At 42.4% G+C, this 24,008-nt stretch overlaps 2 protein-coding genes across 2 annotated transcripts in view; one reads left to right on the top strand and one right to left on the bottom strand.

The window, feature by feature from the left end:
• The first annotated feature begins 334 nt into the window (after positions 1–334).
• On the top strand, positions 335–11,214 carry DDX20 (DEAD-box helicase 20). The gene is made up of 11 exons (XM_052637307.1): positions 335–635; positions 1,281–1,375; positions 2,033–2,201; positions 2,798–2,912; positions 3,035–3,177; positions 3,318–3,456; positions 3,555–3,613; positions 4,995–5,077; positions 5,408–5,513; positions 5,635–5,736; positions 9,728–11,214. Exons 1-11 carry the CDS (start codon positions 335–337, stop codon positions 10,891–10,893), a joined length of 2,478 nt encoding a protein of 825 aa, XP_052493267.1. The 3' UTR covers positions 10,894–11,214.
• An 8,826-nt stretch (positions 11,215–20,040) lies between these two features.
• The window catches only part of KCND3 (potassium voltage-gated channel subfamily D member 3), a 212,926-nt gene continuing 208,958 nt past the window's right edge, over positions 20,041–24,008 (bottom strand). The window contains exons 5-7 of the mRNA XM_052637431.1: positions 22,809–22,865; positions 21,169–21,416; positions 20,041–20,242 (exon numbers count right to left, since the gene is read on the bottom strand). Coding sequence (XP_052493391.1) covers positions 20,041–20,242; positions 21,169–21,416; positions 22,809–22,865 — 507 coding nt within the window. The remainder of the gene's footprint in view (positions 20,243–21,168; positions 21,417–22,808; positions 22,866–24,008) is intronic.

The following is a 24,008-nucleotide window of genomic DNA, read 5'->3' as shown; positions in this document are numbered from 1 at the left end:
GCCAACTCTGGGCGCTGGGCGGGGCGGACCCGCCCACAGAGGGCCTTGGGGCGGGGCGGTGCTCCCGTCGCTAGCGCGCGGCGCCCTCTACAGGTCGCAGGCGGCGATACGCCGGTAGCCTTTGCTTTCCTCTCCTCCCTTTTCCCGCCAGCCTCTGGTCACATTTTTGTTGTTGTTGTAGCTGTTTCCGAGTGTTTCTAAGCCTTCAACTTCCCCTCCTTTTCGAGGCCTGGCGTGTCAGTGTCTTCGCGGGAAGACTGCCAATAAAGTTTTTCCTCTTCTCGCTCTCAGGCTCCCAGCCCCAAGTACCGCGAGATCCGGCGGCGCGGCTACCATGGCGGCTGCGTTTGAAGCTCCGGCCGCCTTAGCGACCGTGGAGACCGCTATGCCGGCGGAGCGTGTGGCCACGCAGGTCTCGTCCCCGGAGGCAGCCTCCCGGCCGGTGCGGAGCCTGCGGACGGCTCACGACATCAGCGGCCCGCGGACCCGCACTGGGGACGTGCTGCTGGCGGAGCCGGCAGACTTCGAGTCGCTGCTGCTGTCGCGCCCGGTGCTGGAGGGCCTGCGGGCGGTTGGCTTCGAGCGGCCGTCGCCCGTGCAGCTGAAGGCCATCCCGCTGGGGCGATGTGGACTCGGTGAGGGAGGGGACACTGAGGGGCCAGGAGGGCCGAAAGTGGGGGATGCGGGGGCTGGGGGTGTCGAGCCATGGCGAGGGCCGGAAAGGGCCCAGGGCGGCTGCCTGCAGGGGCACGACACCGCATTCCGCGAGCCTCTATTTCCTACACTGTCAAACCGAGGCGCAGTACTGAATTTGGAGATACTTAAGGTCCATTCCACTCTGACAAGTAGTTCTATGTTTGAGAAAAGTAAACATTAGTAAGGATCTCGGATGAGATCATCCTGGATTAGGGTAGGCCCTAAATCCAGTGATTAAAGCCAGAGATTGGAGTTACACAGCTTCGCGCCAAAAAATGTCTGAGCCATCAGAAGCTGGAAGAGACAGGGAAGAATTGTATTGATAACCATAGAGTCTTTGGAGGGAATGTGACCCTATTGATACTTTGATTTCATACTTCAAACTTCTGGTTCTTAAGCATAAAGAAGAAAAGAAACGGTAGGGGTTCAGGGAGGAGGCCTGTTTCTGGATATGGCTTCATGCTTTTTTAAGAGTTAAGGGTAAAAACCAAAGTGCCAACGATGTGATCTCTCTGGAGACCCTTCTAGTTCTGGGATTGGTACCTAAGTTTTTTCAGTCCTAGCTAACTTTTTTTTCTTCTCAGATTTAATTGTTCAGGCTAAGTCTGGAACTGGGAAAACCTGTGTCTTCTCCACCATTGCTTTGGACTCTCTTGTTCTTGAGAACCTAAGTACCCAGGTGAGTTTAGCTCAGATGACCCAAAGGAAGGTGTGTTATGTGCATTTTACTACAGGTCAGATGAAATACCAGTGGCTCCTCAGAGATAGAAGTGAATATACTTGTCATATGCCTCAGTGATCCCCTTGAGGCATATGACAAGTATACGGGGAAAGTAGACACTGAGGCTATTGAGTGGTGGTGGTATGGATGGGATAGTGACCAAATAGAAGTTTAGAGATTTCTGTTATTACTGCATGTTAAATAAGTCTGCCATGTGTGTCAATTTTGTCATTTCTTGAAAATATAGATAGGGATTTTTTAATGCTTTTATTTGCTCACCAGATTGTGGTGAGAGTTAGCATTTTGCCTGATTTGTGGTAATGAGGTGCTTGGCTGTTGTTGGTAACTAGGTGGTTCTTACAGTGAATGTATTATACTGATCTCCCATTTTCTAGATTCCCTCAGAGTATGTCTAAGATGGCTTTACCCAAATTAACAGGAGATTTGGGTTTGGGGATCATTTCTTCGACAAAGATTTGTTAAAGAAAACATGATTTGCCCATGTTATCTATAAACAATTATACCAGGCATTGGGGATATCTTTTTGAGTCCTACCTTATGTATTTATTCTGCTGACTTGTTAAAGTTATATTTTATGTTTTGTTTTCTTTTTAGATTTTAATCTTGGCTCCTACAAGAGAAATTGCTGTACAGATACATTCTGTTATCACAGCTATTGGAATAAAAATGGAAGGGTTAGAGTGTCATGTGTTTATTGGAGGGACTCCATTATCACAAGACAAAACCAGACTTAAAAAGTGTCATATTGCTGTTGGTTCTCCTGGTAAGATATCAGTACCTTTTAATTGGGACTTTTAAGTAACTGAGCACTTTTATATAACAATAAGAATATGGCAGTCTTTGATAACTATGGTAATTATTTTTAGTATTAAAGATAACATTAGATTAGTGAGATATAAACACATGACTGGATTACCAACAGAATTTATAAAATCTCCATTCCTAAGGATGTTTAAGAATAAGTATGGGATAGGCTTTTGAAAAGAAGAGTATTGAGATGACTTTCAGGAAGCCCTTCTAAGCCATGGATTGGGATTATTTTTTGCTTCCGTATTGTCTTTCAGTAATGAATCACTCAGAATCACAGTTTAGCATTCAGTGCGTTACAGCTCTTAACAGGAATAGTGTTTATTTTCCATACATATTGGTGATGAAATGTGAGGAAAAAATAACGGATTTAGGTAAGATCAGAACTCAAGATTTCTAATTTGTGGCTTAGTGTGTAAATAGAGAATAGTGAGGGTTGGCTCAAATCAGCAGTTCCACGTGTTAAGTAGAGTAACAGAATTGGCTGAAATTTCCACAAATTGGTGCATTATGAATATTTGAATATGTTTTGTTTTGTTTTCTGGAATTCAGGCAGAATTAAACAACTGATAGAACTTGACTACTTGAATCCAGGCAGTATACGTCTCTTTATTCTTGATGAAGCAGATAAGCTTTTAGAAGAAGGCAGCTTCCAGGAGCAAATAAAGTAAGGAAAATAAGTAACTTAACTATTAAAATAGTGCTCCAAAGTATCTGTCTCTGGCTTTTCTAAGTGGTGATTACCGTCTGAATAGTTTTCAGAGTGTGTGTTTTTCTTTTATTTTGCAGTTGGATTTATTCTTCCTTGCCTGCAAGTAAACAGATGTTGGCAGTGTCAGCTACTTACCCTGAATTTTTGGCTAATGCTTTGACAAAGTACATGAGGGAGCCCACTTTTGTAAGACTAAATTCCAGTGATCCAAGTCTAATAGGTGTGTATAGATTTTGGATTTGTTACTTACTGGGTTTGTTCATGATATTCTGGAGCTTTCTTTCGTTTAGTTGTCTATTGCTTTCATATTTGCTCTATTTAGCAAATAGGTTTGTTTTAACAGAAGACTCTTCTTTATAGGTTTGAAGCAGTATTATAAGATTGTCAATTCATACCCTTTGGCCCATAAGATTTTTGAGGAAAAGACTCAACATTTACAGGAACTGTTCAGCAAAATTCCATTTAATCAAGCCTTAGTCTTTTCTAACTTACACAGCAGGTACTGTACCTTAAAAGTTATCTGGGGAACTTAAAAAATACAAAGATAGGTGTGGGCAATATTTGTAAAATTATAACCCTCTGTGTTATTTTTCATAGAGCACAACACTTGGCTGATATCCTTTCTTCTAAAGGCTTTCCTGCCGAGTACATTTCAGGTAACTTCACCTCTTAACTTTAATCTTTGTTGAGTATCCTGACTTGAAGCTTATCCAAAGTCAGGAGAGATACCACTTCATGAGTTGACTTGCTAATGTGGGATTATACTGAGTCTTTAGAGTAAAGGAATTTCAGGTTTATTTTTTTTTTTCTTTTTTTTTTTAATTTTTATTTTTACTTTATTTTACTTTATTTTCAGGTTTATTTTTCACTGAGATTTGGTTATACCAATATCCTTGTTTTTTAAAGAAGTAACATGGTTTATAATATAATATTAGAAAACTTGAGTTATATCCACCAGTAACTAATTTTATAAAAACAAAGTCTTTTTTTGTCTTAAGATAATCATTTTAAAATTGCTAAGAATTGCTGACTAAATTGACTTTTATGGTCTCTTGGAAGGCAAATCCAATTGATTTTCATTTATTTATTTATGACTGGTGGGTCTTCATTGCTGTGAAGGCTTTTTCTCTGGTTTCAGTGATTGGGCTTTCCATTGCAGTGGCTTCTCTCGTTGTGGAGCGTGGGCTCTAGGCTCGCAGGCTGCAGTAGTCGCAGCTCCTGGGCTCACGGGTTCAGTAGTTGTGCGCGTGGGCTTAGTTGCTCCGCAGCGTGAGGGATCTTTCCAAACCACGAACTGAATCCATGTCTCCTGCATTGGCAGGCAGATTCTTTTTCACTGAGCTGCTACCAAGGAAGACTCAGAACTGATTGATTTTTGACACAAAACTGAATTATTACTGCTGACCTAGGAATGGAAGGAATGGAAGATTGAAAGGAATTTTTGATCAATGAGTGCCTTTTTAGAGTTTTGGTTGCTATCTCAGCTTAGTTTTTAACCTGTTAGCATAGGCTTTTTTGGTGATGATATATCCCATGGACCAATTTTGGACTGTAGATCACATTTCAATACCAAATTGATAAGCAGCTGATTAAAGCAATCTTATTTTGCTAAGAATTGCTAAACCTTACATGTAACTTTTAGATATAATGTTAAATCTGCAGGCATAGTCTAAGTCATCATTTAAAACTGAGTTTTTCGGGACTTCCCTGGTGGTCTGGTGGTCAAGACTCTGTTCCCACTGCAGGGAGGCATGAGTTTAATCTCTGGTTGGAGAACTAAGATCCCCACATACTGCAGCTTGGCCAAAAAATAAAAATAAGAAAAAAATTAAAATTGAATTTTGACTTGATTGCCTAACTATATTTTAAAAGATTCTGACTTTAGGTCTTAACCCAGATTTCCATATAATGACAGAATTAACTTTGGTTGTTATATTTTTAAACTGTTAAGACTGAATATTACTATTTCTGCTTTTTGTGGATTTGATAAATGTATATTAGCTTGTTTTATGTGACTTTATTTCTGGATCTTTTTAGGCAACATGAATCAGAATCAGCGTCTTGATGCTATGGCTAAACTGAAGCAGTTTCATTGCAGAGTCCTCATTTCCACAGATTTGGTAAATTTCCTGTTCAGTTTGGGTGACTAATCCATCTGGACATATGTTCTGTTAGCAAATGTACAGATTTCAACTATTATTTTAGGTGGGTGTATCTGACAGGAATACCAGAAGATAATCATATTTCCAGTGCTGGGGAATATGTTTTCCTAAAAATGTCTTTTGTGTTTTTAATCTTTATTCTTGAAGTCAGTTATTCATTAGAAAGAAATTTTCCTTTGCTCCTAAATATCCTCCTGGTCTTAATTTGGCTCTTGGTTACACTAGAATAATAGTGTGTCCATGCAGTAGTTACTGCAGACAAGCAATTGTTCTTTTCTTCAATTCAAGACTTCCCGTGGAATTGATGCTGAGAAGGTGAACCTAGTTGTAAACCTGGATGTACCATTGGATTGGGAGACATATATGCATCGGATTGGCAGAGCTGGCCGTTTTGGTAAAAAGAACAAAGTTGGGATGCTTTCTTTAAGGGGAGGAAGCTGTACTGTGGCAAGTGGACTTGGAGCATCATTTATATGAAAATTGACTGACTGCGTAACATTCCTTCGGTGCTTTAGGTACTTTGGGACTGACAGTGACCTACTGCTGCCGGGGAGAAGAAGAAAACATGATGATGAAAATTGCCCAGAAATGTACTATCAATCTTCTGCCTTTACCAGGTATATTTTATCTGTTTCATTTGCTGTTGAAATAATAATGGCAGTGATGATAGGCCTAATGAAAATAATAGCAAACATAGAATATTTATGATGTGTAATGTTCTAAGTATTTATAAGTATTTATGTATGTTAACTCATTTAATGCTTACCACAATCCTTTGAGTTACGTGCTGTTATCTACCTTTTGTAGAAGAGGATATTGAGACAGAGGTTAACTATTTGCCTAAGGTCTTACAGTTAATAAGTAGCAGGGAGAAAATTGTAAGCTAACAATATATTTTTCACATGAAAAGTGAAAAATATATTTCTGTTGTATTAACTCCATATTTTACTTTATAGCCTTCAAATTTGATTTTATTCTTTTATATCAAGGATGTATCTTACCTTTTATGTTGTGGTGAAGATAATTCTTGTCATGTTCTCCTTTGTTATTATGAGGAAGTATCTTTAATTTGAATACTGTTCTGAAAATGTTTAAGTATTTTCTTTTGATTTTAATGAATCATTTATTGAGCTGCTTTTTAAAAGTGCCATCTTGGAAACAATGCATGTTTTGAAACTATTAATGATTTCTTGAAAACTTTTTTAAAAACCCTAAACTCTTGTGTCAAAATATGATTTATATGCTGTATAAATAACATGACCCTTGAATAACATGGGAGTTAAATGTGCCGAGCCTCCACGCAGCATAAGTCCCTGTATAACTCAGAGTCAGCCCTCCATATCTGTGTTTCCACATTCACTGATTGGGCCAACAACAGACTGTGCAGTGCTGTCATACATACTGGAAGAAGTGTGTATGACTGGACCTTCAAACCCTCAGTTCAAACCTGTGTTATTCAAAGGTCAGCTGTATATGTTAATGTATGCATGTTAGTGTGTGCAGTTCAGTTCAGTCACTCAGTCATGTCCAACTCTTTGTGACCCCATGGACTGCAGCACGCCAGGCCTCCCTGTCCATCACCAGCTCCTGGAGTTTACTCAAACTCAAGTCCATCGAGTCGGTGAAGTCATCCAGCCAGCTCATCCTCTGTCATCCCCTTCTCCTCCCGCCTTCAATCCTTTCCAGCATCAGGGTCTTCAAATGAATCAGTTCTTTGCATCAGGTAGCCAAAGTATTGGAGTTTCAGCTTCAAGATCAATCCTTCAAATGAATATTCAGGACTGATTTCCTTTAGGATGGACTGGTTGAATCTTCTTGCAGTCCAAGGGACTGTCAAAAGTCTTCTCCAACATCACAGTTCAAAAGCATCAATTCTTTGGCTCTCAGCCTTCTTTATAGTCCCAACTCTCACATCCATACATGACCACTGGAAAAACCATAGCCTTGACTAGACGGACCTTTCTTGGCAAAGTAATGCCACTTCTTTTTAATATGCTGTCTAGGTTGGTTATAGCTTTTCTTCCAAGGAGCAAGCGTCTTTTCATTTCATGGCTGCAGTCACCATCTGCAGTGATTTTGGAGCCCCAAAAAATAAAGTCACCCGCTGTTGCCACTGTTTCCCCGTCTATTTGCCATGAAGTGATGGGACCAGATGCCATGATCTTCGTTTTCTGAATGTTGAGCTTTAAGCCAACTTTTTCACTCTCCCCTTTCACTTTCATCAGAGGCTCTTCAGTTCCTCTTCACTTTCTGCCATAAGGGTGGTATCATCTGCATATCTGAGGTTATTGATATTTCTCCTGGCAGTCTTGATTCCAGCTTGTGCTTCATCCAGCCCAGTGTTTCTCATGATGTACTCTGCATGTAAGTTCAATAAGCAGGGTGACAGTATACAGCCTTAATGTACTCCTTTTCCTATTTGGAAACAGTCTGTTGTTCCATGTCCAGTTCTAACTGTTGCTTCCTGACCTGCATACAGATTTCCCACGAGACAGGTCATATATATATATATATATATATATATATATATATATATGTAAAGGCAGGTGTGTGTAATATATATATATATATATATATATATGCTACTGCTAAAAGTCGCTTCAGTCGTGTCTGACTCTGTGCAACCCCATAGACAGCAGCCCACCAGGCTCCCCCGTCCCTGGGATTCTCTAGGCAAGAACACTGGAGTGGGTTGCCATTTCCTTCTCCAACGCATGAAAGTGAAAAGGGAAAGTGAAGTCGCTCAGTCGTGTCCGACTCTTAGTGACCCCATGGACTGCAGCCTACCAGGCTCCTCCGTCCATGGGATTTTCCAGGCAAGAGTACTGGAGTGGGGTGCCATTGCCTTCTCTGATATATATATACACACACACACACACATATACACACACACACACACACACACACATACACACACACACACACACACATATACACACACATCAATCAGTTCAGTCACTCAGTTCTGTCTGATTCTGCAATCCCATGGATTGCAGCACGCCAGGCTTTCCTGTCCATCACCAAATCTGGGAGCCTACTCAAACTCATGTCCAATGTGTCAGTGACGCCATCCAACCATCTCATCCTCTATCGTCCCCTTCTCCATACATTATATAGATAACATATCTATATACATATAGATATTGTATAGTTATATAAACATACATGATCTTCTAGAAAATGGGATATGTCATTGAATAAATATGGCAGTGAATATTTACCAATATATTTCACTCCTTTAGTGATTTTTACAAAGCTAGATTAAGCACAGGTCTAGGAGTGCTGTGAATTTTAGTAATTCTGGCTTTGTGATAACTCATTTTATGATCTTTTTACAGATTTTTAAAATTACTCTAAGTTTATGTCCTGGTTTACCAAGTATTTGTTTTTAGAGTAGATGTTTTTTAGGTTCTCTGAGACTGTATTTTGTGAATTCTCTCTATGTGTAAGTGTTGATAATCTTTATAAATACAGAAAAAAATTTAAAGTTGACATATGAGGGCTAGGCCTTGTGGTAGGATTTAGTATCATAACATCTAGTGATAAAAAAAAAGTTGTCTTTGGTTACTGGAAAATGACATGTATTTGGATCTTTATGAAGTGTTAACAAAGCCCTGAAATTGTGAGAAAATGATACTCATGGTATTAGATCTGTATTGGACTAAGCACTTGTGTGACCACAGACTGTTCAGGTGAGTATCCTGGAGCAAGATTAGGAGGGAAATTGACCTGAATGATAGATCTCTGCAAGCAAGGGATATCATCTTAGTAGGAATCTGAGTTTAGTCAGAGTTTCTATTCAATGAAGAATCAGGAGCCTCAGCTGAAGAATCCAGATCTGAGGGAATGAGTAGTGGGTATAGTTGGAACAGCACCAGCAGTGACAGGTGAGAGCTTTGCAAAGCTGAGGCTCTATGTACTTGGTCTAAGATGAAAATTGGTCACACTGTGGAAAGACCTGAGTGCAGGTAGGAGCAAATTGTCACACCTGGCTGGAAGAGGAAATTCAGAGGGTTGGAGCCAGTAAACTTTTTTAGATTTACAAGTGCCATTGATATCACAGATCTTTCCACAGTCATTGATCTGACTTTTCTCCCCTGCGGAGGCTTTTTCCCTCCACCGTTGAGGGCGTTGATTTTTCCCTGGTAGAATATAATATAGGGTGGCAGATTTACTTGGGTGCAGAGTTGCGGCTGTAATATTTCCCAGTTGGTAAGCTTTAGGGAGCATGATCCGTTTTCTCATACCTTTGTTTTGCCGCTGTGAGTAGTGAGATCACAGGGAGGAGCTGGTGAGGGGGGTGATGAGGGGTAGGAGAGCTGCTACAGAGGCACACCTTACTCCTAGAATCAGCTCTTTTCACTGAGAGGTTAGAGGGCGATACTGCTAATGGGTATGGGATGGGTCTTGTATATTTATCAGCAAAATTCTTCCCTGTGAGGATTACTCAGGTCTTTTAAAATACTAATATATTAAGCTTCTTAGTGTACTGTTAGTGTATTTTGTTTCTTAACCCTTTTGACCACGGAAAGCTTTATTAAACCATTCAGAAAATGCTGGTCTAAAGCAACTTGAGAATTTAATACTTTTAAAATTCCTTTTATGTAGATCCTATTCCTCCTGGTCTGATGGAAGAATGTTTGGATTGGGATGTGGAGGTTGAAGCTGCCGTGCATACATACGGTTTAGCAAGTGTACCTACCCAGCCTCTAAAAAAGCACGTTCAAAAAACAGAGAGAACCTTTCAAACTCAGAAAGCTCATGGTAAACACATGGCTTCATCTAGAAATACTTCTATATCTGCAGTATCAGTGAAATCAAAAAATAATACGAAACAAAAACTTCCTGTGAAAAGCCATTCAGAGTGTGGAATCGTAGAAAAAGCCATATCACCGAAAGAACTGGGCTGTGCACTACAACTGGAAGAGCAAATGAAGAATTCTGTCCAGACCTCTGTTGAAAACCCTACTAACAGTCAGCACCAAGTCAAAGAAGCTTCTGTGTCACTCCCCAAAATTCCTTGTCTGTCTTCCTTTAAATCCCATTTGCCGTGTATTTTGACTTTTGCAGAATTGGTGGAGGATTATGAACACTATATTAAAGAGGGTTTAGAGAAACCTGTGGAAATCATCAGACACTACACAGGTCCTGGGGATCAGTCTGTGAATCCTCAAAATGGTTTTGTGAAAAATAGAATTACTGAAGAGAGAGTGCAGGTACTGGCAAGTAGCAGCCAATCTGGAGACTCCGAGAGTGACAGTGATTCTTACAGCTCAAGGACTTCTTCCCAGAGCAAAGGAAATAAGTCATACTTGGAAGTTTCTTCTGATACTCAGCTGAAACACTCAGAATCTATTCCTGTGGATGGCCATATCTCTTTGGAACAGCCTCTGAATGGAAATGACACCCCTAGCCTAGTAGAGTATCAAGAACCAACTGAAATCCAAGTAAAGACAAGGCATAAGGAGGGAGCTAACCATAACCAGAGAGCTAAGCAGAGCCGGAGAAACCTTCCCAGGCGATCTTCCTATCGATTGCAGACAGAACCCCAGGAAGATGGTTGGTATGACTGCCAGAGGGAAACACATCCAAGTTTTTCTGATACGTATCAGGACTATGAGGAGTACTGGAGAGCTTACTACAGGGCATGGCAGGAATACTACGCTGCTGCTTCTCAGTCGTATTATTGGAATGCTCAGAGACATCCAAGTTGGATGGCAGCCTATCAGATGAATACCGTTTATCTACAAGAAATGATGCACAGCAACCAGTGACAGTAGGCTGTCCCTCATACCATCTGGGCATATCAAGTGATTGCCATCCTCCTTGACCTATAGTGGAGTGGCGTATAGTGGCATTTTTTGAGGAATTGGAGAAGTCTTGAGGCTTTCTGCTGGGGCATATCTATTTTTCAGATTGTTTTGACCTAAATCAACCTGATGTAGGTCAAGTGTATTATCTTTTTAAAGATCTTTTTAAGCTCCCTGGATTAGATTCTTGAAAGAAAATTTGGGGGACGTAAAGCTAAAGGTCCCAGGGTGCTGTTTTCTATAAGCCGTTCTGAAAAGAAACGCTGAAAAAGACTTATACTGCTGCTTACTTTAAAAGAAATAAAAACCTTGAGATTTGAAAGGTAATGCTAGTTTATGGTGTGGAGTTCTTTCCAAAAGTCTTGGGCTGCGTTTCCATAGAGGTGTGTTCTTAAAGAAATTTGTAGCATGGTAGATCAGAAAACTGCTTCTCCTTTTGGGAATAAACATTGATTCAGACTTTCCCAAGGTCCTTGATTTGATGCTATTTGCTTCCAGTAAAAATAGAAACTCAGCCAAGTGTGGTGACATGTTTATTGTTCATCTTTTGATGATGATGTCTTGTTTTTAAGATTATGGAAGCTGTCTTGTGTTTTTGATATGCATTAAATAGCTAAGGATCAGTGGCTGTCTTTTGTTTCTCAGGAAAAGGAGCAGGTCTTCGTCTTTGTTGATTTTTGGATCCTTTTATGAATCTGATGAAAGCTATAGATTTGTCCCAGAAAATTTCTCATTGTATAAACAAGAATTTGTTTTCAAAGGGTTCATAGACCCTTTGAAGCCCATTTCTGGGACCCAAATTAATAGCTGCCCTACTCTGCTAGTTAGTAGGCTAAGGGAAGTTTCTAGCATTTTTCTGAAATTCTGTGTCTATAAATTATGATTTGGAAAAATGTTATTGGAAGTTATATTTTCTTCAATTTCTTTATAGCATCCCTTTTATGAATTCATGTTTGGTTCCACATCCTTTCTGTGAAAGGGGTTTGTAGTGAGAGAACCACCTATGAATAGAGATACGTATTTACTTTTTAAAAGGGAAGCTCTCCTTTCCTATGTACATACTTGTCTAGGCAGATTAAACATTTTCCCCCAGGGCTGTCAGCAAATATCTGCAGCCATTGTCATTAACTGTCCAGTACTCACATAACACAGCCCTAATGGTTTAACTTAGATTCCTGTCATTTGGATTGGGCAGTGATAGGCTTTACATATACATAACAATACTGTACATGCATTACCAAGTTAGAGTGAATTAACACTGTAAATAGCAAATCCATAATGAGGTCCAGCATGTCATTAAGATGACTTTAATTACACGTTTAAGATCCTGTCATTGTTACATAATTGAGCTTAGCTCTTTTTTTTTTCCCCCTACCATTTTTCCCCACAGTACAGCCAAGTTCACAGTTTATCATTGCTAGGGGATTTTAATTAGGATACTTCTGTATCTTAATTAGAAATTAGGATACCCATTAGTCTTGAAATTAATTGGATTCTCTTTTAGGGTTGCCTTTTTTGTGTTTGCCTTTTTTTTTTTTTTAAATAGGAAAATAAGCTGGAGGTAAGCATATGCCATAACACATGAAGATACTAATTTCATTTTTCATAAGCATTTTCCTTGGAACATTTCAGCAGTTACCTTCCCAAATAAGGGGTGTAGTTGTGCTGGCTGTGGAAGGAATCTGCTGAAATTGTCACCCTCCTAATCTGTTAGGAACTGTAGGTGGGTTTTAGGCAGACTTACTTGAGAGTGTTTTGTGGTGTAGCGGGAGAAGTGTTTGCCTTAGTTGACTCTCTGCTACCTGCTTTTACCTTGTACTAGTCATTTTAACCTCTCAAAGTCCAATAGTCTCACCAGTAAAAGGCAGTTAGACCAAAAGATTTTTAGGGTCCCTTCCAGCTCTAAGATTTAACTGATGCATGGCTAATAATTTCTAGAGAAAAGGAAAATCTATTTATGAGTATAGAGAGCCTTTATACATTTACATAAATGACTACTATGAATTGGTTTAGTGTCTAACTTCTAGAATGTTAATACATTTATATAGCTGTTCAAGTTAGACTTAAATTAGGCTAGCAGCATTAACATGTAGAGAAATGTTTGGGAAACCTGTTGCTTTGGATGATTCTGACTTAAAGAATATAAGTAACTTTGGGTAATTAAAAGTAATCTTTAAAAGTAGTGTAAATATTGCAATAATAATTTGCTAACCTTTTAAACCTAAAGTCGTCTATAGGGTCGCACAGAGTCGGACACGACTGAAGCGACTTAGCCGCAGTAGCAGCAGCAACCTTAAAAAGGGCTTCCTTGGTGGCTCAGGCCATAAAGACTCCCTGCACTGTGGGAGACCTGGGTTCGATCCCTGGGTCGGGAAGATCCCCTGGAGAAGGGAATGGCAACCCATTCTAGTATTCTTGCCTTGAGAATTCCATGGACATAGGAGGCTAGTGGGCTACAGTTCATGGGGTCACGAAGAGTTGGACATGACTAAGCTACTAACACGATCACTAACCTTAAAAAAATAGTTTAAAGGTAAGAGCCCTTGAACACTAAAAATAATTGAACAGAAATTATGATACTTAATGGATCAACTCTTAGGAGTCAAGGGAGTAGTTTAAAGCCTTAGGTTTCTTTCCCCTCCCTCAAATATAAATAACCCTATCTTAATCCTAAAAAATTAAATTTATTTTTGATAGTCATAACTGACATTGTAACTGCATTACCAGGTGGTTCTCTCATTTTGACAGAATATGTTTATTGTTTTGTGTCTCTGTGAACAAGCATGTATACCCCAGTTAACATTTAGTGCTTTTTTTCATGAAAAAGCACATATTGCTCACCATGCATTTGATTTCATTACTCTGCTCCAGATTATTTGAACTGTGGATCTGTAGTGACACCTAGTGGATGATAAAGCTATGACCATTAGTGATAGAAATGAATTTCACAGCCAACTCAGGGCCTTCTGGCATCACACATTTGGTTTAACCTTGCATTTCTTACATTTGCTTTACATTTATACACAGCAAACCTTACATTTGCTTTAACCTTACAATTTTCATTGATGGCTGTTGTGGGGAAATCAAAAGAACTCCCACTGTTCTTGCCACATTATGGTGAAATGTGAAAATGCCAGTTGTTTTCACTACCTAGGAACAGATCTTCAAGATATCTGACCCAATCCCCTCATTTTTAAGATGAGGAAACAAACTGAAGCCAAGATAGAAGAGACTGGGAGCTTCCCTGGAAGTCTAGTGGTTAAAGCCACCTGTGCTTCCACTGCGAGAACCAAGGGTGCAGTCCCTGGTCAGGGAACTAAGGAATCCCGCAAGTTGCGGGGTGTGACCACATGCACACACACAAAAACTGATGTGAAGTCATATAAATAATAGAACCTGAACATGTGCTCTGTCCTCTCAAATCCGAGCTTTTTGCCATACTCAATATAGCATTTAATTTTGAGTTTTCCTTTTAGTTTGAGACGTTGGTTTAGATGGTAGATATTCAGTGTATTCTCAGCAGAACCAATACGGATACATAAAAGCCTATTTTTCTTTCAGTAGTGCAGGGCTGAGTCTCAAAATAGAGCTGTTGACAAATGCAATCAAATGCTTTCCCTGTTAGTGAACATCCATGACTAAAGTATACAAGCAGGCAAGAACCATCTCAGATGTCATAAAGGAGTTGCTCGCATTGAGGGAGGATGGGAAAGGGAAGACGAGACTAGAGCTTAAGCACCCTTCTGAGATTCTGTGACTTTTTCTGGCGAGGGAAAAAGTCTCTGTTCAAATTACCCTTATTTTCTAATGTATAGCGGGAGAATACAGGTATTAAACAATCGTAGTCATTTTGTGGCACATTGTTTAATCCAGATTGGATACATCGGGTACAGCAGTGGCACATGACTCAATACTGAAAATGATATACATTTTAACATATGCACTACAGTTTCAAAAGAAGACAACAGGAAACTCAAGAGTTGGTTTTTTTGTTTGTTTCCATAGAAAGATTTCACATGTTTATCTTTCTGCAGTTTTGTACAGTATTTCTTCTTTGCCATTGTGATGTTGGTAAGCAAAGCCCATTTATTATATGAAAATAGAAAAGAACACACATGATTTTCACGATAACATTAATGGGGGAGGGTGACCTCTAAGGAAAACATTACATTGGAATGTCTGATTATCAAAAATATACCATCCCTCCCACCACCCAGGTTTGTAAAATAGTCTATTGGTCCAAGGAGCCCCCCAGGACTTGGGTCAGTGCCCTACACTGGTTAGTGTGACATCATCCAGTGTAGTTGAGAAACCTGCTAAGAGAAATTCATTCCCACACTTGATGAGAAAAACATAGAACATTCTGAATTGAAAACAAGACTCAAAAGGAACCCCTTTAAAGCTGTTTCTTTTTCTGATCCACTTTCTCTTAGTTCTAATGATGCTCATCATGATGCTGTTTGGGCTCCAAGGGTGACAGGTCATAACACTTTTCCTTCACTCATTTTAAAGCTTTGCAAAGATTTCATAAGGGAATCAGAAAGGGAAAGTAGTCTTTTGGGTTCCTGTTATGGTTACCATGCCAACTAGATGAGAAGGGAAACTAATATTGCCTTAGATTAACAGCGTTAGGATGTTTATGCCTTGTAGTTCTCTGGTAATTGAAGTGAGGGAGCCTGGATCACTAGAATTCATTAATAGACTAAACATCTAGGTTTAGATCCATTCTAAAAAGTGACATGATCCTGAACTGCAGGAATCATTGTTTGAAAATTGGGTCAAGTCCTCAAGCATATCCATAAATTGATGCTTGTTAATTGTGAATCAGCATTAACTGGCCATTTTAATTTCTGTTCAAATTTTTTATTTTTCTTTCTTTCACTTTTCTACTTGCTGACTTTTTATCCTCCTGTATGATTGTAGACTCACATGTTCAGCTATCACTGAGAATATCTATTCTTTTGAACAGGATTCTATGCAATTAGTCTTGAGCTTGACACTGGTAATGAAAAGAGGGGATGAAGGAGGAATAGTGCAGTGTGTGCTTCTGGAGGTCCTGGCTCAGGATGGTTCTGAAAATCCAAGTATTAAACATATAAGCAAGCCTCAGAGTAATACAACATAATGTCAAGGGGAAAATCCCAGGGCAAGATGTCTAAGCTCTGGATTGCAGTCTTAGTTCTGCCACTAACTTGCCATGTGAATTTGAATGTCACTCAGCTTCTTTCTGTTTTCCCCTCTGTGAATTAAAGATTTAGTTCTTGACGTACTACCACCAGAGGTTGTGGAAAGGATTAAAGACTACATGAAGTATGCTTCAAAATGTCCTAGCCCTCTCCTCATTAAGGGCTTTGGAAAGACAGCATTGGACTGAAAAAATCTGACTGTACACTTACTCACCTGCTTTTGACAGAATTGATAGTCCTTAGCTGATTCTATCTAGTGGATGGTGGTTTCCAAGGTATGGTTTATACTGGTACAGTCAGGTGGTTTCAAAGGGGTTGTGTCCAAGTAATAACTGGCATTCACACATGACTATGTCTCTAGTTATAGCAAGTAATCTCTGATGAGTCTTCTCTGAGCACTATTGCTGAGAGGCAATGTGTGTAATGGAAAAAGCATTAGACTAATATTCAAGGGATTTGGGTTCTGATCCCAGCCCTGTCATTAAATGACCTCATGACCTTGAGCAGGTCACTTAATTTGTCTGGGCATCAGCCTATACTGTAAAATGACTTAGATAGATAGTCTCTAATCTCTTCTAGTTTGATATACTCTTAATTCCGTGTTTTCTAAGTTTCCATTCATTTGAATGTAGCCTGTTGGTTTGTTTTTAACCCTCCCTAATGTTGAGTAGGATTGAATGGGTAGTTTTGTGAATCTTCTATTATGCTGAAGTGGTTCATGAAAGAACTATGAAAGCTCAAGGCATTTCCCCAGAAAGCCACTGTCCCCTGGAAACCCTGATAATATCCCATTTCTTCTGTCACTGGCCATTGAGTTAGACGTTAAACTGATGTGGCACGTTTGGCCTTTTTGTTTACTTACAAATACCCTTTAGCAGTATTGGCCCTTCTGGCTGTATTCTGTTGTGTAGACAAGCCATTTTCTTGAGTGAAGTGGATTTCTCATCTTTGGCTAAGGCTACATTGAAGGATGGAGCTGAAGGGGTTAGTCTAATGGTCATTTGAAATCCAGGTGAAATCCTTCCAGGAGCAAATCCACCCCACCGAGACAACCCAAGCTTTTTATCAGCTGTGAAGTGAAGTTGCTCAGTCGTGTCCACATCTTTGTGACCCCATGGACTGTAGCCTACCAGGCTCCTCCGTCCATGGAATTTTCCAGACAAGAGTACTGGAGTGGGTTGCCGTTTCCTTCTCCAGGGGATCTTCCTGACCCAGGGATTGAACCCGGGTCTCCCGCACTGCAGGCAGATGCCTTACCGTCTGAGCCACCAGGGAAGCCCCAGTGGTCGTTTAGGACCTGGTATAATGTGAGATTTGAAAATGAAGTCTAAGGAATACAAAACATTTAGTTCATTAGGGTCAAAAAACAACAGGAAATTATTTGGGACATGATTTTTAAAATTTCTTCATTAATTTTTATGGGAACCACTAATACGCTCCCTCAGTACACTACCAAACAGGTCCCAGGTTGGAGCAGTCATTATTCTAACCCTGTGATGATCTGTTCTTAAACACAGTTCATTCATATGTATATGTAACCATGCTCCTATTTACCTCTTTATCCTTTACCCCATTCAGTTCTCATGATACATACTTAGAAACTTTAGACCTTCCTAACTTTGCTCCATTATCCATTCTTTCAAGAGAAAAGTTCCTTTTCTAGTCCTTGGCTTGCCATTTAAATAGAGTCCAGCCCAGTCCTCTGCCTTCCCTAATGAGACATATGTATGACACGAATGGGTTGAAGAACTTATTCCCGAGTGTGTTTAGGTTGTTGTGTGTTTGTGTATACACACGAATTCCTCTGTAGTTGTAAAACCTTTCTGCCTACTTCTGCCATGAGCTCAGAGGGCCAGAACCACCCCCATTCTCAGGTTAGGGGGAAATCCTTGAGGTCAGACCCAGAGAAAGGACCCAGTCAGTGACCAGTGAGGACAGCGTGAAGTAGAAGGCTCCCTCTCCTCTGCCCTTCTGCTCACCTTCTGGCTAGGTGCCACCTCACAACCCTTTGACTTTCTCCTTCTGCAGGGTCAATAGAGCTGGGGTCATAGGGAAGCCAGTGAAGGTAATTTTTAGGTTCCGGGCTAGTGAAACTCATCTGGATGCCTCTGGTGGGCAGAAAAATTCTTGGCCCATGATTAAACAGCTAATCACTAAGTTGCTGAATGGATAAAGAGTTCTTGAGGAACTCCTGTATCTCAGAATCCAGGCTAGAGAGACTGTAATAGGCTAGCTAGGGTTTGGGAAGGGTGGTAAGGGCTTTGTCACTTAACCCCAAGGCCCACCTGCTCTACTAAAAGCAGTGAAAACTGACTGGATTCCATAAATAGTGTTCCTAGCCCCAAATGGCTACCAACCACTTGCACAGAAATGTGTCTGGGTTCTCTGGAAATAATTACTTCCTCACTTCCAGAGAGGTGATCAGGCTTCTCCCCCATTTCAGTTATCTTCAGGGACAGCTGGCCTAAAGACTCTTCAACCCCAAGGCATCATTCAGACCTGGTAAGTATAATCTATGATCTCTTACTTGCTTTCACTCTGGAGAATCCTTCATGAGGCACACAGGCTTAACTTTCTGCAGCCTCTGTGGGAGTAGCCTCAGGTATGAGATAAGTCAGAGCTTGGTCCCCATACCACTGCCTTCTCGGCGGTTAACTGCTCATGAAGCCTTTTGGCAGAGCTCTGGATGGGCTTTATGGTGGGTCCTGAAAGAAGCGTGCAAAGCAAGGTGCCACAGGGGCCGGCTGCCGCTGGGAGCCCTGGGTTCTTCTGTTCTCTCTCCACTGGCACACGCCGAAATTTCCCGTGCCTCTCCAGTGCTGGCTGTTTCCTTTTTCAAGATCCCAGTGTGATAAATCTGGTCATTCCCTTTCTTCCCCAGAAATGCAAACTTCAAACACCAGTGGTTCCAACCACAAGGGAAGCACTCTGCTCTTTAAGGTAGATGTCCCTCATCCCTAAATGCCCAGTTTTGCTCTGTTCTGTTCTCTTCCACCACTGCGTTCGCATAAATAGAACTCCCGGGCATGAGTCTGTAGGTTCTTGGCAGTGGAGAAGGCCTTCTTTAACATGTCTCAGGATCACTGGGGTCCACGTCGAGACAGATGGCTAGACACAGAGAAAAACACCCAGGGTGGGAAGCAGAGAGGCACAGAGACAAAGCAGACGGGGACAGACAGAGGGTGAGTGTTGCTGTGTGGCCACTTGGCAGCTCTGTGCAGGTCAGCTGGGCAGTGGGGCCCAGACTCATTTGACCTCATCTACCTGGGGGAACGAAGAGAGAACTCAGCAGTAACTGACCTCTTAGCCTAAAAGCTTTTGCTATAAAAGGAGAGAGAGAAAAAAACAAAAACAATAACCCTCACAAAATGCATTGTTTTGGTTCAAAGGTATTGGGTCCATGGAGAAAAACATTTCACAAAACTCCGTTGGTGTTTTTGTTTTCCACCTTTTCCCATGAATAAATATTATCCATTAAGAGCCTTGAAAAAGGTGCTTAAATACACAGTGTTATATTTTCTTCCTGTTTTGCATGTGACAGCTCGGCCTCTGTGCTGCTCTTGGTCGTGTATTTTCCTCACTGGGGTCTCCAGAATCATCTGTTATTTGGTCTGAGGCTCCCCCCCTCCGGGCCCTGTCCTGGCTCCCAGCCTGTACCCCCACATCCCACCCCTACCCCCACCCGTTCTCCCTTCCTCTGGCCCCAGAGATGCAGTGGCTCAGGGCTGCGTCCACGCCAGCAGCAGTGAACCTCACGTGCCCCTTCGCTGCCTCCTTCTCTTCCAGGCACAAGTTTCAGCGCTAGGGGTGCAACGGTGTGGGCAGGAATAGTGGGGAAGGGGGAGGGAGTGGTCCCAGTGGCCACCCACCAACATGCCAGCCCCCTTCACTCCCACTACCTGCACTGGCCCTCTGTCCAGTGGTTTTACAAGGCAGAGACCTTGACAACATTGCTGGCTATGGAAGGAATGTTCGTGTTGGGGCCCGGGCTGGCAGGGGGTGGCCGACTTTCGCCTTCTGGGGTTAGTGCTGGGGGAGTGGGGATGCTGATGATGGCTGTGGTGATCTGGGATGTTTTGCAGTTTGGTCTCAGTCCGTCATCTGCTTTCAAATTAAGGCTGGAACGACTGGGATAAAAAAAACAGTGAGTTGATGATGGTTCATCTTGCTAGTGTCCCAAAGCTTCTGTGACCCTCTACATGTCTAGCTTATAGTAACTAGGAGGTGGTTTGGGTGTCCCTCCATCTCTGCTTTTGGTATTTGGCCTGTAATTATACATTCTGATGATTATTCCTCAACTACCCCAAATTGCAAAAGTCATGCATATTGGGCTTTGAAATTCAGCGTATACATTTTCCCCTCCAGTGTACTATTTTCCTATCATTTGTGTCACTTGATTTTACTTCCCCTGACTTCCTTGCAGTTCATTGGAGGTAGTGGGAAGTGGCCTAAATATAAGCAGAGTCAGTTTGTGATGCAAAATCAGCCTGGGATAAGCCATGTCTAATACCATTGTGAAAATTGCTTTCTTGAGAAAACAGTCCATTCTCTGCAGCAGGGAGGTCATTTTTGGATTTTTGTTGTTACTTGTTTCTCATATCTAACCACCCCCCCCGCCCCCCCCCCCCCCCCCCCCCCCCCGCATCCACTGGGCCTAAACATGCCATAGTATCCTAAGCATAGGAGGGGCTTTTGGGCTAACTTGCAAGTATGAGAAGGAAGGTGGGGGAGGCCCTTGCATTAGATATGGGGGAGGGAGGGCCAAAGACCCCAGGGTTCTCCTAATGTGGAGATGGCATCACTCTCTGAGAGTGAAAGTGAAAGTCACTCAGTCGTGTCCGACTCCTTGTGACCCCACGGACTATACAGTTCATGGATTTCTCCAGGCCAGAATACTGGAGTGTGTAGCCTTTTCCTTCTCCAGGGGATCTTCCCAACCCAGGGATCAAACCCAGGTCTCCCGCATTGCAGGCAGATTCTTTATCAGCTGAGCCACAGGGAAGCCCAGGGAGCGCCTAAAAGCCTCAGGGAGCGATGGATGGGAGCCACCCACCTGGTAGTGAGAGAGGGCTGCTCACTGCCCTGGATGTGGATCGTGCTGAGCTCTTGCATGCTGCGCAGGCGGGTGGCCGGCAAGTTGGAATTGGGCAGGTGTGTGGTTTTCTTACTACGACGGGAGCAGCAGGTGGTCGTGAGGCCTGGGTGGCTGGACAACGAAGGACTCCGTGTGGACGGGTAGTTCTGCATTGAACTCTCCATGCAGTTCTGCTCAAACATCTGCTCATCTATGAACTCGTGGTTCTGTGGGAAGCAGAGGGAGAACAGGTAAGAGACAGAGATAGGAAGTGGGGGCGGGAGCGGGATGAGCTCCAGCACTCTGCCTGGCTCTGTTCTGGGCCTTGAGAGGAGGGTGCCCAGCTGCCTGGAGCACCAAGAAGCATTCCAGACCTGGGGGTGTCCCATAGGCATCGAAGGAAGGAAGAGATTCCCATGGGCAGCCCTGGTCATCAGACTGAAGGGCGGAGACTGCAGTCATGAAATCACAATGTTTCCTGTACTTCATCTACGGCTTTGGCTGAAGGGATATAGAGGGATGTGGAGGGATTTCGTGGCATCCTCAGAGCTGAAGCAAAGACTTGCTGGACTTTGTAGGCTTTGACAGGATTCCCCCCAAGTGGCAGCAGGCAAGGAGTCCCTGACTATGAGTAGTGGGTGTGCTAGGTTGTCTTTTTTCTGGCTTTACTGGGTGAGATCCTTATGAATCCTGGGTAAGCATGAGACACAAGATTTTAAAGGCATTGAATTATTCACAGAATTGGGAGAGCTTTGCTCTTGAAGGCCAATGGGGTCACAATGTCAGAGTTATCGTTTCTTTTGCTGATTGATTTTTTCCCACCTGGTTATGGGTTGAAGTGAAAGTCGCGTAGTCGTGTCCGACTCTTTGTGACCCCATGGACTGTAGCCTGCCACATCCATGGGATTCTCCAGGCAAGAATACTGAAGTGGGTTGCCATTCCCTTCTCCAGAGGATCTTTCCAACCCAGGGTTCGAACCTGGATCTCCTACGTTGAAGGCAGACTCTTTACTGACTGAGCTGCCAGGGAAGCTGGTTATGGAGTATGGCTCTTTAATACACCTAAAGGCACAGGATTCCCTAGGTCAAGTGTCAGCACGGGGAGGGGATGCTAACAGACTCCCAACGGAGGCCATCCCAGGATAGGGTGGAGCGCAACCCAGGATGACTATAATATGGTTGTTTGGCCAAGGTGACTAAACATCTATGGCATGAACAGTCTGGCCAAAGCTGCCAGAGTGAGGAGAAAGTCTAAAGAGAAACAGCATGAGAACAGAGTTCAGAGAGAGACCAGCCCCGGCATTCGATACCAGGAGTTCCCGTGGAGTTGGGGGGTGGGGGCATAGACAGACGTGGCACATGGACACTCACAGGATACCAACACTGGTTCCATGTCCCACCACCCCTCCAACCCCTGGGGAGGTCCAAAAAGGGAATCAGAAAGGCACAAGAAAACTGGAAGCCTGAGCTGGTACTGGGTGTGACAGCAGAGGTGGGATAAGCCCCAGAAGAATCAACAGCGCATGCAGAGAACCAGACCAGGGGGTAAAAAGAGGAGACTCCACAGACCCAGAGGAATCAGAGAGAGAAACATCAATCAAAGTTTTAAAAAGTTATACCTTGATGGTGGAGGTTCGTACAGATAACAGGGGATCATCCACAAGATAGGACAACCCCTACAGGACAACATGCCAACAGAAGATAAAAACACCATTGATTGTACATTCCAGCATTCCCAAGCTCAGTTCTGACATTCACTCTCTCAATCCCAGCATTCCACCCTTGCTCCCCGCATTCTTCCTCCTTGTCCCAGCATTCCACCCCTGGAGTCCAACATTCCTCCCCTAAAACCCAGCATTCCATCTTTTAATCCCAATATCCCCCCACCCCCAATCCGACATTCTTTCCCCAAAATTTGGCATTCCACCCCTTCAATGCCAGCATTCCATCCCTCAATTCCAAGATCTCATTTCTTCAATGCCAACATTCCATCCCCTCAAACCCAATATTAAATTTCACCCATATCTTTTCAACTTACACATTCCACCCAGCACATGCAACTTGGAAAGGGCAGTTGGGTCCAGGCCTATTTCTTTGGCAAGCTCTGAATCTTTGAGAAAAATTCTAGATATGCATATACAGTTCTTGACTCTATGAAATATTTGATAAATCCTGGAAACTAGGGTTTTCAAAGTCCCTTCCCACCTTGGAAGTCCTCACTGGGTTCAACTGCCATCCAGTGTCTCCCTTTGTCTCATCTAAGAGTCATCTAATATCTGTTCCTCCCACATCTGGGAGGCCAGGATATGGAATATTGAGAATTAGAAAGTTCCCTCCTTAGTGTGCTGAGCCCTGACTTTGGGCTTTTTGGGGAGGGAGATCCTAGAAAGAAACAGCAAAGTTTCCCTTTGTCCCTCTTTGGTTGTCCAGCCTGACTTCTCCTCCCTCCCCACTATTTCTAACACTTTTTGCCAAGGGTCCAGGGTTGGCCCCACTGCCCTTCCTTTCAGCCTGTTGGTGAGGCACAAGCATCATTCCACATTCCAGCTGGGGCACCCTAAGCCATAACTCTATTTTAACAATAAGCCTTTCAGAATTTGAATTCCCTAAGAATCGCAGGGTGGTACTGCGATGGGGTGGTACTGGTAAAATCCCTGGCTAGAGCAATATAGGCACTGCCTCTTTCATTCACTGTCTCCTGTTTCAAGTGGAGTGGAGGGAGCAGAGGGACCCACAAATTCCATCCATCTAGCCCCAGGGTTGGGACAGAAGTTGACGTTCTTCTCTGCTGTCCTGTAGCAATCTATTATAAATTCAGC

Source organism: Budorcas taxicolor, chromosome 3 (genome assembly GCF_023091745.1).
Source record: "Budorcas taxicolor isolate Tak-1 chromosome 3, Takin1.1, whole genome shotgun sequence".
In the NCBI taxonomy this organism is placed as follows: Eukaryota; Metazoa; Chordata; class Mammalia; order Artiodactyla; family Bovidae; genus Budorcas; species Budorcas taxicolor.
Note: the sequence above shows the minus strand (reverse complement) of the source record. Positions and strands in the feature narration are given on the sequence as shown.

Coding starts and splice junctions, on each gene's coding strand:
- DDX20 (XM_052637307.1), top strand. CDS start 335: ATGGCGGCTGCGTTTGAAGCTCCGGCCGCCTTAGCGACCGTGGAGACC. Junction 3,178..3,317: donor CAGTGATCCAAGTCTAATAG/GTGTGTATAGAT, acceptor TCTTCTTTATAG/GTTTGAAGCAGTATTATAAG. Junction 3,614..4,994: donor TCCTGCCGAGTACATTTCAG/GTAACTTCACCT, acceptor GGATCTTTTTAG/GCAACATGAATCAGAATCAG.